The 17,836-nt window shown below is 36.5% G+C and overlaps 2 protein-coding genes across 3 annotated transcripts in view; one reads left to right on the top strand and one right to left on the bottom strand.

Moving 5' to 3' along the window:
• The window catches only part of ERP44 (endoplasmic reticulum protein 44), a 72,335-nt gene extending 59,295 nt beyond the window's left edge, over positions 1 to 13,040 (top strand). Inside the window, exons 11-12 of the mRNA XM_010952939.3 lie at positions 10,746 to 10,848; positions 12,806 to 13,040. Coding sequence (XP_010951241.2) covers positions 10,746 to 10,848; positions 12,806 to 12,907 — 205 coding nt within the window. The 3' untranslated portion in view covers positions 12,908 to 13,040. The remainder of the gene's footprint in view (positions 1 to 10,745; positions 10,849 to 12,805) is intronic.
• Positions 13,041 to 13,741: 701 nt separating this feature from the next.
• STX17 (syntaxin 17) overlaps positions 13,742 to 17,836 on the bottom strand; it is a 62,126-nt gene continuing 58,031 nt past the window's right edge. For both annotated transcript variants that reach the window (XM_074361908.1, XM_074361909.1), the window contains exon 10: positions 13,742 to 15,434. The gene's annotated coding sequence lies outside the window, so the exon portion shown is untranslated. The remainder of the gene's footprint in view (positions 15,435 to 17,836) is intronic.

Below are 17,836 nucleotides of genomic sequence, written 5' to 3'. Positions count from 1 at the left end.
TTAAGACCCAGGAGATGGCTATGACTAGGCATTTCTAAGGGCATACAGCTAGGAGCCTTTCCAAGAACAGATAAGCTTTCTGACTCTTTTCTCACGTATCCATAATATTAATAAACGCATAAATCTTGTAACTAACCACAGACATGAAATTTTTTTCAGTTTTCTGAGATGTTAAGTACAGTTGTAAAAAATGGAAATGTTTCTTCATATTAGTTTAAGCAATACAGGTATTAATTCGAATTAAACCTCTTCTTTTCAAAATTCCTTTAAATATTCCCCCCTTTTTATGTCTAAAGATTAATTTGTGCAGTTAGGATGATTTGAAGTCCTACCGCAGAATGAATTACCTTGCTCACTTCCAGATATTTCACTAGAGATGTGATTGTTTGATAGAAGATTCTCAGTCCTAACATACAGGAGGCCTAGGTTTGAGTCCTTCCTTGGGCAAATCACTTACTTTCTCTCTTCTTGTTTCTTTACATTTAAAATATGGTTGGTGGTGTGACCTCCCTAATGGGATTGTTACAAAAATTAATGAGATGATGTGTTTTGAACCATAAAGTACTTACAAATATTAGTTGTTTTTATTTTACCTACAATCAAAAGAATACCACTTAGCCTATTAACTAATTGAATATTTATCCAGGCCTTCTATATGACAGTTGTATAATATAAACCAAGTCATATAAAAACCGATGGTTTAAACTTTACTAAGACTGGATCCCTGTCCTCAAAGAACTTACAATCAGGTAGAGAAAGGAGACAAGCAGGGTAGCAGGCAGTTGTGTTTTATAATGTTGATAAGTGCTCTGACAGAGTTCAACAGAGGGGCATCCGATCCAAGATTTCTGGAGATGTGACTGCCTAAGGTAGGACCTAGAAGTTTATCATGGAGGTGAGGAGACAGGGCTTGGAGAAAGGTGACATTGGCAGAAACAAGTATAGAGACTGTTGGCTGAGTATGAATGGACGGGAGGGGCACTGCTCTGGGATGAGGTCAAGAGAAGTAGGGGCTTGTTTATGGAAGCCCTAGCCCTTATTTGCTGTGTTAGGAAGCTTGACATCCTGAAAACTATGAAGAGGCAATGAAGGGTTTTAATCAGGGGATTTTTTTTTAAAGATCACTCTCGCTGCAAACTGGAGAACAGATTCAGAATAGAATCTAGGAGGCTGTTCAGTAATCTAGGCAAGAGTTGATGATGGATAACCAGTAGACGATTCTTGAATGAATGAATTACCTAAATTCTGGCAGTAGCACTAAAGCTAGAGATGAGACATGTTTAAAGTGGAATAGGAGGACTTGGGATTTCAGTAAATGGGGGAGGTGGGAGGCCAGCAGTGATGGCCAGGAATCTGACTTGGACAGCTAACTGGGTTGTGATGCCACTAATTGAGCTGGGAACTCAGTGGAGGAGCAGCCTTGCGGTCAAGACGGGGAGTTCCCTTTCTTGGCATGTTGAATTTGAGGTGCTTGTGGGCCACACAGAGGAGTGTCCAGAAGGGAGTTTACATGGCTCTGGGATTCAACGGTGAGATAAGGGCTGGGTCTTGAACACATGAGGATGTAGCTGAAGTTACTGAAACAAATGATATGACCTAGAACAGGATTGAGAATAGAACCCTGGTGAATACCAACATTTAAGGAGAGGACAGAAGAAGGAACATGTGCAAAAGACTAAGGAGGAGGAGGAATCAAAGAAGTGAAAGAAAAACCAGAAAAAAGTAATATGATAATTGAAGGAGGAACACTTCTAGCAGGAAGAAATGTTCAGCCAGAAGATAAAGATGAAGTATCTGTTAGATCTGACCCCGCACAAAAGTCTATATTGTAATGAATTGAAGAGTGACTATTTGATGAAGAAATTAAGATTTGACATGAAAATTCTTGCAAGAAGCTAGCCTCTAAAGGGAAAGAAAAATAGGGAGATAGCTCCAGACAGACATGCATTAAAGTAAAGTTTTAGTTTTTCTTCCCCCCTCCTCCCCACCCCTTAGAGTACCAAGAAGCTAAACATGACTAAATGCTTGTGGGACAGAATCACATGGAGTGAGGAGTTATTGAAGAGATAGGGAAAAGAGGAGCTAAGTGATAAAGCAAAGCCCTAAGGAGCACAGAGAGAATGAGAAGCAAGGAAAGGAAATAACCTCCCCTCTCTAGTGTGAAACAGAGGAAAAGAAGGGTGCAGCATTTCTTTTGAGTTATTTGGGGATTGTCGTGTTAGTGACAGCAGCAGAAGACGGCTGAGGATCCTGTCTGATTCTTGTTTTTAACTATGGCTAAAGAAACAAGATCAATTTCTGAGAGTGAGTGGCTGGGCGATAATTGAGAAGGCAGGACTATGCTGGATTTAAAAAGGAAAAGTAGTTGTTCCCAGAAATCCACCTTAAAGATCCATATCTCCCTAACATCCCAGCATTGATTTGGATAAAAATTGAAACTCACATGGTCCCCTTAGCAAGTGTGTAAGCATTAACTCTTGTGCTAGGCGGAAATGTCTTAGCTGGTTCCATGTCCTCTTCCTCTTACCTCGTCGGCTTGCTTCCAGAAGCTGCAAGCTCAAGCCAGAAGGACAAGCTTTTTAGAAGAGAGGGCAGCTGTTCTAGTAGTTGAACTCATGCTGCAAGAGCTTCCAGGCAGTGACTGTGCTTGGCATTAAAATGCTACCCTGCTCATGGGTCATTTACATGAAGTCTGAGCAGTACATTTCCCTACGTTTTTAGTGGATAAATCTTGGGTTGATTATTTACTTCTTCCCTTCACTGGAAACTTACAGCCCTAATTATAAAGTCTCAAACTAGTGGAAGTCAATAGGATGCTGACTCAGGTTAGATTTACCAATCGGCAACCAAAGTATGCCCAACTTTGGCTTTTGTTCCTAGGAACATTGTTACATATCACGGGACACTTGTGACAGATTCCATCTTGGCTATCTTAAGTTTCTTCCTCCAGTTCTGAAGTCAGATTTAAAACACTGTAGCACTTCTAATCTCATCTTGGTGTCTATTTGTCAGAGTATGCAAACTAAGACAAATGGTCATATTCTTTATCACATGACCCAGTCCCCCTACCCTCCAACCATAGTTCATCATACCAAGAGATGGGCACTTGACCAAGAAAAGCTAACTTATCAGCCTGGTGCGAAAAAAGACACTGAGCCAATAAGACTGGGCAAAGAAACATGGGAAATGATCTTCTCTCATCCTGCAAGTGTTCAGTCCTGTGAGCAAGGAGGGAGATAAGTGATTATATTTGAAGCTCTCTGAAACAAATTACTTCTTTAATTTCTCCCATAGGTGCCTGATTTCCCCTCCTAGGCACTGTTCCCGCTAATATTTTTTTTAATTGTAAGGTGGCACATGCTGTGTGAACTACAGACAGCCTCTGTGAATAGATGTTAGTGTTAAAAATCAAGTAAAACATGCGGCGAATCTGACACATTTAATAGCGTGTGTAATTGTTATTGTGCTGCATGGTAATTAAGGCTTAAATGATAAGCAGTTTCCATAAATTACTGTAATTACTATTACTTTTACTTAGTAACTCAGCATTTCTAGGGTCAACTAGAGGAAGTGTGGTTGCGGTGAGGAGAGAGAAGGCAGATTTATGATGCACAGACTCCTCCCATGCTAGAGGCAGGCACTGGTGGGGAGGTGCTACCAGTGTTCTATTCGTCTCTTCATTTCGGAGAAACTGAGGTTTAGGGAGGTAACATAACCAGCAAGGCCACACACTAATCAGTGGCAGGACTAGGATTCATGTCAGAGTACGTAAAACCCCCAAATCCCAAGCTTATAACACTTGATACCAAAGCAGTTACATTTTCAGTATATATAAAAGCAACGTAAATGTGAATAATGTTTGAAGAGACAGTATTTACTAATACCCGAAACTGAATCACAGATATATGAATCCTTAGGTTTTTTTCTGTAGTTCGACCAGATTTGTTTCTTACCAAAACTAAAGGAATAGATTTTATATGGAGATAGGAATGGGGGAGAATTTTGAAAGTCTAAGAGCACTAAAGGACAGGTCTAGGAAATGTTCTCCAGCTCCTAGAGGAATGATGAATGGTGGGATCTGGTATAAGACTGTTGAAGGACTTTCTAGAGAAAATTGTGAGCAGCAAATACCCTACCATCTGTTCCTTTACTTAAGGGTTCATATATATAAACTGCTGTTTGTTAGAGCCCCAGTGACGAGGGCAGAGGGAACAGCAGGACAGACTTCAGGTCACTCCCAGGAAAATTAACAGGCTGCTCTAATGCTATTGAGTTCCCCAGCTTTGGGCTCTAGGTCATTTATCCCAAATGACTAAATCACTGAAAAGTATGACCATAATTCCTTCAACAACTCATCCTGATAAAGTTGGCTGCAGGTGATTGGCTGTGTTAGCAGCAGGGTGGGCGTGGTTGTGGTGAGGAGATGAGAGGCAGGATGAAACTAAAACAATACCGATACCGGGTAGGGGGAGGTATCTCACTAATTAAGCAATTTGGTCATCTGCTATGACGAATTAGCCTGTCTCCTTGGCTGTCGGGGAACAAACCAGGAATTGGATGAAATGATAGAAAACTTGGAGGGACAGGTAAAAGAAAATTTTTAAATTAGGTCACCATTAAGTTCCTTTTTAACTCTGAGAATCTAGTTTTGTTCCTCATTACCTAGGGGGTTCTTTTTTACCCAAATGAGGCTTTTCTTAAGTGGAAAAATGATGCCAAGAAATCATCTTAAAAGGCAAATTTTATTTATTTAGTTTTTATTATTATCTCTTGCTATACTAACTGCTTTGTGACAGCTTAGTAGATGTTCAATAAATGCTTTATTTTGCTTTTAGTTTAATCTGTTTATTATAAGTTTAAGAGTTTGATGACTTTGAATGTGTTATGTGTGGACTATATCCTAATATTTATCAACTACCCCTTTGCCCTATTCCCCACCTCTCCTATTCATCTCTGTAGTTTTGATTCTCTGAATGTGCCTCTCCGTCAGCCACTGGGCAATATATACAGTGGTCTGGGTCCCTAAACACCATTTTTATTTTCATATAACGTTCATATTGTACAACTGATATTGATTATGTAATTACAAGTACTTTCTATTTTACAAATCAGTCCAGTGTATTTTACCTTATTTGGTCCTGCCAGCAAAATAGACATCAAGCACTGACAGAGCCAGGCACAGTACCAGCCCTACTTTATATGTGTTTTTCAGTTAACCTGTAACAAACTTATAAGATAGGTATCATTTCCACTTGTACAATGAAGAAGTTAAGCTCTGAGAGATTTTGTAACTTTACCAAAATGGAGTCACTGAAGAGGCAACACAGCATAGTGGTTAGGTGCAGACTCTAGATCCAGACTGCTTAGATTCAAATTCTGTTTTCTTACCTACTAGTTATATCACCCTGGGTAATTTCTTACCACCTCTACGTCTCTGTTTCCTCAGCTGTAAAATAGGAATAAAAATAGTGGCTGCTTAATAGTATTGTTAGCATTAAATGAATGTGTTTATCTATGGTTCTGAGAACACTGTCTGATGCATGGCCAGTGCTATTAGAAGGCTAGCTGTGATTATTATAGGCAATAATATATTTGGACTCAAATCCAAGTCTGTTAGACTATAAACACAATACAATTAAGTTAAATAAAGCAGTTCTCATTTTACATATCAGCAAGCTGATGTTCAAAGAGGTTAAGTAACTTAAATGGCAGGATACAGTGTTTTTACACTGTAATACATGAAACAAGTTCAAGCTGCATCATTGTATAAGTTGAATTTAAAAGTAGTAAATAATATTAGGAAATTGAATCCAGTAACATTTGAAAACAGAATAATATATCACAATCAAGTGGGCTTTATCCCAAGTGTGCAAGGCTGGTTCAGCCTTCAAAAAACAATGAGTGTCATTTGGCATTTACTGATCACATCAACACATGCAGAAGCATTTGACAAAATTCAATATCCATCATGACAAAAATGCTTAACAGACTACGAATATATGGAAAATTCCTCAATCTGATAAAAAAAATTTACAAAAAACCTACAACTAATGTCATACTTAATGGTGAAAGACTGAGTACTTTTCACTTAAGATCAGGAACCAGGCAAAGGTGTGTACTCTCTTCACATATTTGTGTTTGTGTATGTGTGTATTAAGCACATCATTTGTTCCTTATTCCTGATTATAAAATTTTTTATCTTCCTTGTGGATAATTCTGAAAGTTTATAAAATGCCAAAGAATTTAAAATCACCCATAAATCCACAAAAGAGATCTAGACATCTGTCTGTGTTATAAAATTAGAGCCATGCTATTTTATGAATTTTCTTTTTAACTTGTCCACACATTGTAAACATCTTCCCATGTCATTAATGTTTCTCCATTATTTCTAATGGCTGTATAGTTTGCCTTTCACTAGATTGTTTCATGATTTGTTTAAATAACCCCTGTTGTTTGAATCCAGGTTTTTCCCATGGAAAAAACCTCTGCTGCTAATGGGACTTTACCAAACGTATCCTCATTAACCATTCTTAGAGTTTTTGGTGCTGTGGAATACTCTGCTGTCTACTTGAGTTCTATGGCACTGTCATCATGATTTTCTTTTCTTTCTTTCCTTTTTTTTTTTTTTTGGCTCTTTCATTGTCTTTTACTGATTGTGCTTCTTTGACTCCTTGTAGTAATAATCAGTGCTGTGCTGCCCAATATGATAGTTACTAGCCCTATATGAATACTAAAGTTAAAAATAAAATGATACAAAATTTAAAAGTCAGTTTCTCAGGCACAAAGCCTATTTCAGGTACTCAATGGCCACATGTGCGTAGTGGCTCCTGTATTTGACAGCACAGATATATAACACTTTAGGTAGTATGGAAATGTTAACAATATTAATTCTTCTAGTTCATGAACGTAGAATATCTATCCATTTATTTGTGTCTTCTTTCATCAATGTTTCATAGTTTTCAGTGTACAGATCTTTCACCTCCTTGGCTAAATTTCTTCCTAAGTATTTTCTTGTTTTTGACAAAGATGTCCACTCTCATTAGTTCTGTTTAATGTCATACAAATGTCCTAGCAAGTCAATACGACACGAAAATAAATAAAAGGTGTTTAGCCTGGAAAAAAAGCTATCTTTCTTTGTAGATGACATGATTGTATATGTAAAAACTCCTAGTGAATTTACAAAACAGCTCCTAGAACTGATAAGTGATTTTAGCAGGATACATGGTCAACTTTTTAAAAATCACTTTTATTTCTATACACTGAGAACAGCTGGAAATCATTAAACGTTTGGAGTACCATTTATAACAGCTCCAAAGGAAAACATTTTTAAAAAGACTATCTAGGTATAAATCTAACACAATATGTACAAGATCTATATGCTGAAAACTACAAAATGCTGATGAAAGAAATCAAAGACGACCAAAATAAATGAAGAAACATCTATTGGAAGACTCGATTCTGTTAAGATATCAGTTCTCCTGAAATTGATCTATAGATTTAATGCAATCTCAGTCAAAATCACAGCTAGATTTACTGCTGAGTAAATGAGGCCATACAGGCTCATTCTAAAACTTACATGGAAAGGTAAAACTAGAAAAACAAAAATAATATTGAAAAAGGAACAAAATTGGAAGACTCATACTACCCAATTTTAAGACACTATAAAGCTAAAATAATTAAGACAGTGTATTATCAGTGAAAAAGTAGGTACATAGAGCTGTGAGACAGAATAGGGAATCGAAAAATAGACATGAAATATAGTAATTGATTTTTTTTTTAAAGGTGCAAAGACAGTTCAGTGGAGGCTAATCTTTTCAACAAATGGTACTGGACCACCTGACTATCCTGATACCAAAAAAGGAAATTCTTCCTATAAAAAATTAACTCAGAATTGATTTTAGACATAAATGTGAAAGGTAAATTCTTACAAGTGAATATAGGAGAAACTCTTCATAAGCTGGGGTTAGCCAAAGAGTTCTTAGAACACTATCTGTAAAAGAAAAAAATTGATAAATTGGCCTTCATCAAGTTAAAAAACTTTTGCTCTGCAAAAGATACTGCTAGAATATAAAGAAGATATACAAATGACATATAAACATGAGAAAAGGTGCTCAACATCATTATTCATTAGAGAAATGAAAATTAAAACCAGAATGAGATCCCATTATACATCTTTTAGAATGGCTGAATTAAAATACTGATAATACCAGATGTTCATGAGGATATGGAGCAACTGGAACTCTCATGCATTGCTGGTGAGGTTGCAAAATGATACAGCCACTCTGGAAAAAGAGTACCTAAAGTGTGAAAATATAATTGAATTTATTACAGCAAGGGTCCATTTGTTTTCCTTTTTAGCAGATAACCATGTTGTCTGTTTTCTGGATAATATATTGTTGATTCACTGATTGTTACCTAATAATGATGGATAGTTTCTAGACAAAAGCTAGGTAAGAGCTCTTTTGTAATCTGTTTTTCTACCACATCAGTTCAGATTCATCCTATCTCCTCTTTGCCATTTTGCTCGCAATTCTTTCTCTCTGTGTGTTGACAAGGAGGAAGAAAATCTGTTTTGAATGTTCTTTATGAATCTGTTACATTTAAAATTTAATTATAAATTATTTCTTGACTAGCAGAAGTAATTCATACTGTATTGGTTGCAATCACTTTTGAACCTTATAAAATAAACTAGCAAGGGCTTTATTTTAAACATTATAGATTATTTGCAATTCTTTGAATTGAATGGGTGTATTTTAGCACTTTGCAGTGGATGACGTCAGATTAAATTTAAACTGATATCCTCTCAATGTTTATCTCTGATGCAAGTGCAGTTTCCTCTGTACCAGAGAACCTTTCAGAGGCATTCTATCAATACAGCTACCTGACAGTCATTTGTATTTATAAACTGTGCATTTGGCACCTGCTGGCCTCTACTGCATTGGAGCTAGTGGGGAGCCAAAATGGGTGTACAATGAAGTTATTGGCTGTTACATCACAGTGGGAGTTATTGAAGAGAAGAAACAGCATTTGCAGGACCTCAGGAGAGGATAAAAGGAAACTAGTAATATTAACACAAGCAAGCTATGCTACCAAAAAAACAGTGATTTAAAAAGTCAGTTCTACTGAAGGAATTAAAATGTTTGTAGACCTGTATTTTAATTCTTGTAACAGATATGAAAAACAGAGGGTTTCTATTTTAAAATATAATGAATTTTAAAAATACCATAATCTCAGTAGAGGATAATTCATATGAGCAGAAATATAAATTAAAACAACAAGGGAAAAATGCTTAATTTCTGAAGAAATGGAAATTCAAATGCAGGTGTCATTTACTTATGAAATTAGCAAATCAAACGTTGATTATAAAAAGAGATAAATGTGCTGGCAAGACTTCAGAAAACAAATAAGTAGACAAGTAGCAGTAAATATTGATATTTTATATCTATAATTTGCCCACTTTGTTAAAATTTCTTATTCTTTAAGTCATCACTCCTACTTTATCAGATACAACAAAAGGAAATAATTACGAAGAAAAAAGGCTGATGTATAAATCTGCTTAGCTTTGTAATGGTCTGTTTTGCTACAGTGCATGTTTCTGTACTGCATGATTGGTAATTAGGGGAATGATGTCAAGTATGAAGTGAGTTGTGTTGGTTCTTGTTATTTTTCTCAGTAATTTGAACCCACCAAAGAAAGATTTTTCACCATAAACAACAATCCTTAGTGGTGTATAAAGAACTTACTTTAAAAAAAAAAAAAAAAGAGCCATTTTCATGGCCTTGAGAAGTGTTTTGCTTTTCACAATGTTAAGCTAGCCATTGAAACTGCCTGTGTGCTTGAAGAAGTTGTGAAGACATTTCCCCCTCTGGTTAAGAAAAACATGAAAAAGCTACACCCTGGTTTAGACAGTTTTGATAAAACTGGTTCTGCTGGCAGTGAATGCCCTCAAAGACCTGCATCTCAAAAGAGGACTGCTAAGCTCCAGGTTAAGGTTACATAGGATCATATGGCTGACACAGGGTTCAGATGCTGGTGGAGGCTGAAGGGTGCTAATATTTTTGTTATAGGCTCTTAGGAGTACTCTGGTTACAAAGCTACATAGTTTTAAGTGGTTAGCCCCTAACACTATTTTTCCTTTGAGCCCCTATTATTTTTAGTGTAATTCTGCAGAACGTAAGTTTTTTTTTCAGTTATATGTATTAAGGAAAATATATAACTGCCCAACAATAAAGGAATAAGTGTTGATAGATTCTAATGTATCTGTTACAGTAAGCATGGAAAATTTTCTATAGAATAAATGTAAGAATTAGAACACAAAATTGAGTATCTCGATATCATGATTACAACTGTAAAAATGTTTGACATGTACTTGGCCTGTTAATAGTTATGGTAGTGTGGTGGGATTGTAGGTAAAAAAAATGTTTTTAACATTTTTTATTGATTTATAATAATTTTACAATGTGTCAAATTCCAGTGTAGAGCACAATTTTTCAGTTATACATGAACATATATATATTCATTGTCACATTTTTTTCTCTGTGAGCTACCATAAGATCTTGTATATATTTCCATGTGCTATACAGTATAATCTTGTTTATCTATTCTACATTTTGAAATCCCAGTCTATCCCTTCCCAACCCCCGCTAAAAAAATTTTTAATTGTTTTTAATGCTGTGAAGTAGGTAAAATAGAAATAAGTCCATTTTAATAGTTTAGGCTAAAATTTAATTTTACTTTGGTTCTAGAATTCCTGGAAAACTCAAACAGTTTGTATTTGACTTACATTCTGGAAAACTGCACAGAGAATTCCATCACGGTCCTGACCCAACTGATACAGCCCCAGGACAGGTAGGACTCTTGTTTGTTTTTCAGTATGAACTCTTTTTTTTTTTTTTCTTTTTCAATTAATCTTGAAGAGGATCTAAAGCTCTTACATAGCCTTAAGTTTCTGCTCCTGAGTGCCTTTGTATAGAAATTCTGAGCAGACTCTAGATAATATACAAATTATGTTCCTTTAAAAATTTTAAACCTTCAGAAAAGTTGCAAGAATTAGTTTCTTGATCATATAAATTAAGGTGGTCTGGGTATGTCCTTTGTGGAATATGGCTATAAAAGGGTTAAATACAGTTGGCTTCATATAGAAGTCAGAGGTAGAAATTAGAAGCAGGTAGATTAGTGAAGATATCAGTGGATTCTGTGTATTGTTCAAGCCTTCCTCTGTGGCTGGGAGACTCGCCGCACTATAAAGAAAATAATGATCTGGTATGATTGCTGACCCATCCAAAGAGCCCTCATTGCTACAGTGTTCATAATGCTCCAAAGTTATGGTTTAATGCAGCTTTTCCATTTGAGATTTAGAATGTTTGACAACTATTTATCAACAAAATTTTATATTTTCTTGATAGATATTTTTTAACCTGGGAATTATTTATGACTTGTAACTTCTGTTATAAGTAAACTTGTTAGAAGTTACGTTGTAAATTCTGTACAAGTTCCTACTTTGTTAAACACCTCTAAATTTGCATCTTGATGCATTTTCATGTATATTAATTACCATTATACTGAGGGAAGATGATACATACCAAAACTCATATTTCATATGCCCAGAACTTCAATCCACTGTTTTGGCCAAAGAACCACCCCATATTAAATAAAAATAAGAACTAAGTGACTTTTTCTTTACTTTAAGAGTCAAATTAAGTTCAGAGTTAAGCGTTCCCTTTAGCTATCTAATGACGTGCTTTTTCCTTGAAATCTGAGGTCAGATTTTTCTTTGATAATTAAGCAACGGTAGAAGCAGGAAACCTTTGCTGGCAGTAACCCAAAGTAGGCCTGCTTAGTACTTTATTAGATTAAGAAAAGCTGTAGCTTGCCATCATTGTATTATCCTGATTTGTTTTTGCTTCTCCTTTAGACACTGAACTGCTTGTATTTATTCATCTTTGCATACTAGTACATAGTAGGCAAATACATGTTCATTTCATAGTAACATTTCATAGTAATACATGTTTTGTTTAATTAAGCTGAAATTATATCTCAGCAAAAAATAAAAATGTACTGGGGAAAGAGACCAAAAAGGGAAATTTCTAGACACTTTGCTTCCCAGTATAATGGGAATGTGCTATGATATATGTACATCATGTACTATATGCACTATGTGCCTATGTGAACTATAGTAAATGTTAAAACAATGGTGAATAAACATGTTTGCTCTTGAGGAGCTCATGGTATGAAGGATAAACTACATTGTCTTTTCTGTGAAATTCTTAGAAGTCACTCTTATAGTTCCTCTGTATATTTTTATTTACTATTGGTGCATAAGTAAAATACTACAAAAACTAATTTCTTGCAGTACTGAAGTGTTTGTTTTCCTCCTTACATCAACTAAGTTTTGATAACTGCAGGCATCCAGGTCTCTATCTACAGAGTAGGTGCCTTTAATTCTCTTAGCAGTCATTTGTAAGCATTTAGGCCAACGTAGGGTTATGCTGTCTCTACAGAATAGTCTAGGAAAGCACCCAGGTGTCAGGTATTTTGTTTCCTTCCCTCACACCCCAGGAACTGGCATCAAGTCCATAGTTAATGGCTCTGTGGCAGCCCTGCCCTGGAGGGAGAGTCTGAGTTAAGGGCATTTGAAATGGGGAAAGCAAGATTTCAAACTTAACTCTGGTCCTTGACACATAGTAGCTTTTGATTATTAAGCAAATAATTATAGGGCAATTACCGTTCATCTAATAGTCTTACTAAAATATTATAACTCCTTAAAATATATTGATATAAAACTGTTTCATTCCTTCTCTTGTAGGAAGTCCAAGATGTAGCAAGCAGTCCACCTGAGAGCTCCTTCCAGAAACTAGCACCCAGCGGACATAGGTACACTTTATTGAGGGATCGAGATGAGCTTTAAAAACTTGAAAAACAATTTGCAAGCCTTTCAAACAGCAGCATCAACTTACGTGGTGGAAATAGTAAACCTATATTTTCATAATTCTATGTGTATTTTTATTTTGAATAAACTGAAAGACGTTTTGGGTTTTTAATTTTTTTTCTCCCCGACTCAAAATGCATTGTCATTTAATACAGCCTCTTTAAAAAGAAAATCTGCTAGGGTTAAAAAAAAAAAAAAAATCAAAGGCCTATCTTTGCTTTAAATCTGTCCTGTAAAATTTTAATAAATCAAGTGAAAGGTTACATTGCCAGAAGTAGACCATTAACTTGCACTACTAGACTAGGGAGGGCTTAGGGATGTTTCCTGTTGTAGTATGTGCTTTTCTTTCTTTTCTTTACATATGATCAATTCTGTTGGTATTTTCATTATCATATTTCTCAAAGCTAAGGGGGTATATATTCTGAATATTTGGGAGGGAATAAATTAAAATTTTCACACTGTGTACTGTGTTTTACTGATTGGTTGGATATTGCTTATCAAAAATCCCATAGTGGTAATTTTTGGACTCTTAATGTGTAACTTAAACATAGTATGAAGAGGAGGAGAGCCAGAAGCCAGAACATTTGGCAGGAATTGTCCTTATGAATTAAGAAAAAGAAAATGAGATGTGTTATTAAATTTCTGTTTGTCTCTAACAAAGTGGCATATGGACGGCATTCAAAACTTTGAATTATACGTAAATCTAGGAGAGGGATACTAGGGGACTAGGTTACCAATATTGAACTAGATGACTTTTAAGGCTCCTCCTATCATGACACAAATTTCCAAAGAGAAAAACCAGCAGAAAAAATGTATTTCAATAATTCTAACTTTCTTCTATCTTGTAGTCTTGTTATAGTTGTATAGGTCAAAAACAAAGACAATAAGGCACGTTTTTTTTTTTTTTCCATTGTAAAATTGTTAGAGGACCCTGCCCACCTCTAGATTCCCTGATTTCCTAGGCCTGCAGTGTACAGTCAAATGGGTCCACGTGCCAGGCCTCAGCACTGCCAGGGAACAAAACCAGAGGGAGAGGACCCTCCGTGTCATATCAGGAAGCCCAATGCCAGAGGACAGGTTCCAGTTGGCTTTCCTCTGAGCCTGGGTTGGTGCTATAGGCCAAGAGTCATTTTATACTTGGAGTCTAAGTCAATCCCAGTTTGGGGAAAGATTATTTTTAAGCTTAAAAGGCTGACGTGTGCCATTATATGTAGTATGTAATATATGTAACATCTTCCAATTCTTTTAAAATAAATATTTATAATAGATATTTAATGATTGTTATTTTTTAAAAACAGCCTAAAATTCTTAGTTATGCATGACTTACCCATCATTTTATTCAGAATAATAAATGTTAATAAGGTAGTAAGGGGCATGTTTAGTATATTTTACCAGACTGTTAAATAGAAAAGCAGGACAGAGATTCCTAAAGGTTGGGCCTTAAATCTGTTCTCTTCATTGCTTTTAATCAGTAACTTTAATGTCAGAGTTTAATCAATAACTTCAGGTCAGAGGATGGACCAAATCTGAGGTGGTCAGAATAAAAATCTACAGATGTTAAGCTAGCACACAAAACCAAAAGCAGCACATGCAATTGACTGGAATAAATTTGTAATCCTATATTTGGCTTTAAAAAAAAATAAACAAAAGATAACATTTAAGAATTGGGTTGCAGATAATTGGTTTGAGAGTAGTTATTATAAAGGTGTCAAGGAGTACATGTTCACTGTGATCTGAAGTAACTGAGTGGCTGTTTAAAGAGTGAGTGGATCTGAGGCTTTATTTTAGCACTCATGCACATAGGGACTTAGGCTTTAGCCCTGCCACCGCCACTGTCTCCTCTAGAGTGTCAAGCCACTGAGGGCAGTGACACTGGATTTTATGCCTGTATCTCCAGTGTCCAGCATTTCTGGACACTTAGTAGTCATCATCACATGTGTATCGAATGAGTGAGCTGTGCTCAATGACCTTGGGTAATTTTGTACCCCTGAAGGGCTCAGCAATCATCAGGACTTGGTGCCCAATTTTATAAAAAGTCATTAACAAGCTCAAGTGTGAAACAGCAAAATGCATTAGAGAAAATAGGTTCTTGCCAGAGGGCCAGTGCAGGGTGGGGGTGGGAGGAGGCCTGAGGCTAGGAAAATGAGAAGGTTGGAGCTTACTGTGCCAAGCCTTGTATGCCAAGCTAAGGAAGCGGTTTGTACTGTATCTTATAGCCAATAGAGATCCATCAACAAATTCAAGCAGGGAAGTATGTTCATAATTAAGTTTGAGAAAGAACACTCGCAGCAGGTGTAGATACGATTAAATGAGTCCAGGAGAGGAGAGGTAATAGCCAGAGCTAAGAGAGTGACAGCAGAGACGGAGAGAAACAGATACGAGAGATTCCGTAGGGATCTGTCACTCACAGTTTAGACTTCTTCCCCTCTGAACCACGAATCAAAGAATGTTACAGGTGGAAGTCTTCTCATTTTATCCAGTCTACTCCAGGCCTCAGGCTCCTCAACTGTGAAGAGAGGGGATACTAGACTAGACTCAAGAACAATCAGGTTCTTGCAAAACCAAAATTAGAAACAGGCCCTACTGCTTGTCAGCTCACTACCTTTTCCAGTTTTTCAAAAATTGTTACAGTATTGAGGGGGACCATAAAGGGATGAAAACGATCTTTAGATGAAATTCTGAACATTTTTTAAAAAGTTAAATGAACCTAGAGAAGAAGATGGAGAATGGGCATCTAAAACATCTCATAGAAAGCTCTCTGATGAAGTCAAGTTGTCAAAGACCACAGATAACAGAAGGAAAAACTGGCATGATAAAGCCCCCAAAGAGGAAAGTGAAATATAGAAGTGTTTGAAATGTTGAAGTTCAGAATGAGCTTAAATTTGCAGAAAATGCTAAAGTTGCCAAGAAAGACTTAAAAAGCCTGAGTCAGGGCAAAAAGAATAGATTAAGGAGTGTAATGGATTAATAATCAGGAAAAGCAAACTAACTCAATTTTAATTTTTTTCTCTCTGTAAGATCAGGTCTACCTGGACAAAAACATTTTAAAATGACATAAGGAAAATCACAAAAATGAGAAGTAAAAAGATCTTGTCACCTTGAGTTTTAGGGCTCTTTGGCCCAAACTGCAGTATCCCAGAGAGCTGCTAAATGTTGCAAATGCTTTTTGTTAGCAACTACTGGGAATTTTTGAGACACTATGGAGAATTATAAGGTAATAGAAGACTGGAAATGGACAAACAGTATTCCAGTTTTCAAAATCATTACAGTTAAATGGCTTTAGGTGTTTTCTAAATAAAATATCTCATGAACCAAACTGAAATGTTAGTAGACTGTATTTGGGGGGAAGATTTACGTAGCTGTAAAGAATAATCCATTTTTAAACCCAATATTTAAAGACCCTGAAGACAGTAAGTTGTTTCAGGACTTAAACTGTTTTATGCTGATTATAACTGTTCTATGTGTTCATTAAAACCGCTATGGTTTTATGGATAATACTGCTGCTTGGCAACTGTTTTTTAGCTGTGTTTGAATTTTTGTATATATTTCCAAGTAATAAAACTATATTTATAAAATATTTCTTTGAGACTTTTTACTAATTCAATTTGTCCTATCATATTGTGAACATTTTCACAGAATCCAGATGACCAGAAGCACAAGATTTTCCAGTTTTAAAGTTATTCTTTAGATTATTTAATTGCACTTAACTCAGAATGGGAAGTTATATGAATCCATGTGCCAGTAACTCAAACCTAGCTTTTGGCTGAAGCATCAAAGCTCCCTCTTATAGAGCACACTGGGGAAGGGCTGGCCTGACCTTAGAGAATAGGTTTTGGAGTCACTGGAAGAGGAAAAGTGCAGCTTACAAATAAACTGCTTCTCTAAAATGCTCCTTTTACTCCCTCTCCCCAACATTGCTTAGTAAATTCCTTCTGTCCATCCTTCAGTGCCCAAGATGATTATCACCCTCTGTGGTCCCACAGCCCTTTATTTACGTGTTCTAGGGCACCCAGTCTAATAGAAGGTTGGAAGTCTATGTATCCCTTTTCCATATCACCATGTGAAGCAAGAAACACCTCTATCTGTATTCCCAGAAATCTAGAGCACTGTGAGTGATTAATCTCCGATGAAAAAGAAAAAGCCCAATTATGTAATAAGTAAACGAACAAATGAGTGAATTAAGGACAAAAAAGCATCACTGTAACTGAAATGGACTCAGCTGGGTCATCTGTGACTCTCAGTTACCTGATGTCTAGTCACCTTTAATCCTATATTCTAAATTAACTATGGGGGTCCTAAGAGTTTTAGTCTAGAACACATTAAAATTTTACACCAACCCAGAGATACAGAACTTTCAGAATGACACTGGAGTGCCCTCTTGGGCAGTGCAGTCCGACACAGGTGCAGGAAGTTTGCCCATGAATGCCACACATTTTCTATGAGGTAGATCTGACCCCTAGCTTAGTCACTCCGCCTTGTGGAAGGACAGACAACAGTGAGTTGACAAAATACCATGTGCGGTTTACAAAATGCCGTACATTCCCCATTAGGCAAGCATTAATCTACTGTTGCCAGGCTAAGGATACAACAGTGAACAAGAGCCTCCCTCTTGTGTCATGGAGCTCAAACTTAGTGAGGAGCAACACAGATGGGTGAAAAGGCGACTACAATAGAGTGCAGCCTTAGGGGTCAGGAGAGCCTTCCCAAGAGAAGTGGTCTTCTTGGCTAGGAAAAGAAGAAGCTGTATTCTTTCCTAAACTTCTCCCCTCCAGGAGCATTACATTAATAGAGGCTGTCGTTCTCTATTAGTATCTTTCTGTAATAGCAAAGTGTTGCTGTCATGTTTCTCTCCCAGCTCTGGGCCACTCAGGTAAAAGATCCCAATACTTGCCTGTCTGTGCTGTGTCA

The sequence above is a fragment of the Camelus bactrianus genome, chromosome 4 (assembly GCF_048773025.1).
Source record: "Camelus bactrianus isolate YW-2024 breed Bactrian camel chromosome 4, ASM4877302v1, whole genome shotgun sequence".
NCBI lineage: Eukaryota > Metazoa > Chordata > Mammalia > Artiodactyla > Camelidae > Camelus > Camelus bactrianus.
This window is presented reverse-complemented; position numbering and strand designations above follow the sequence as displayed.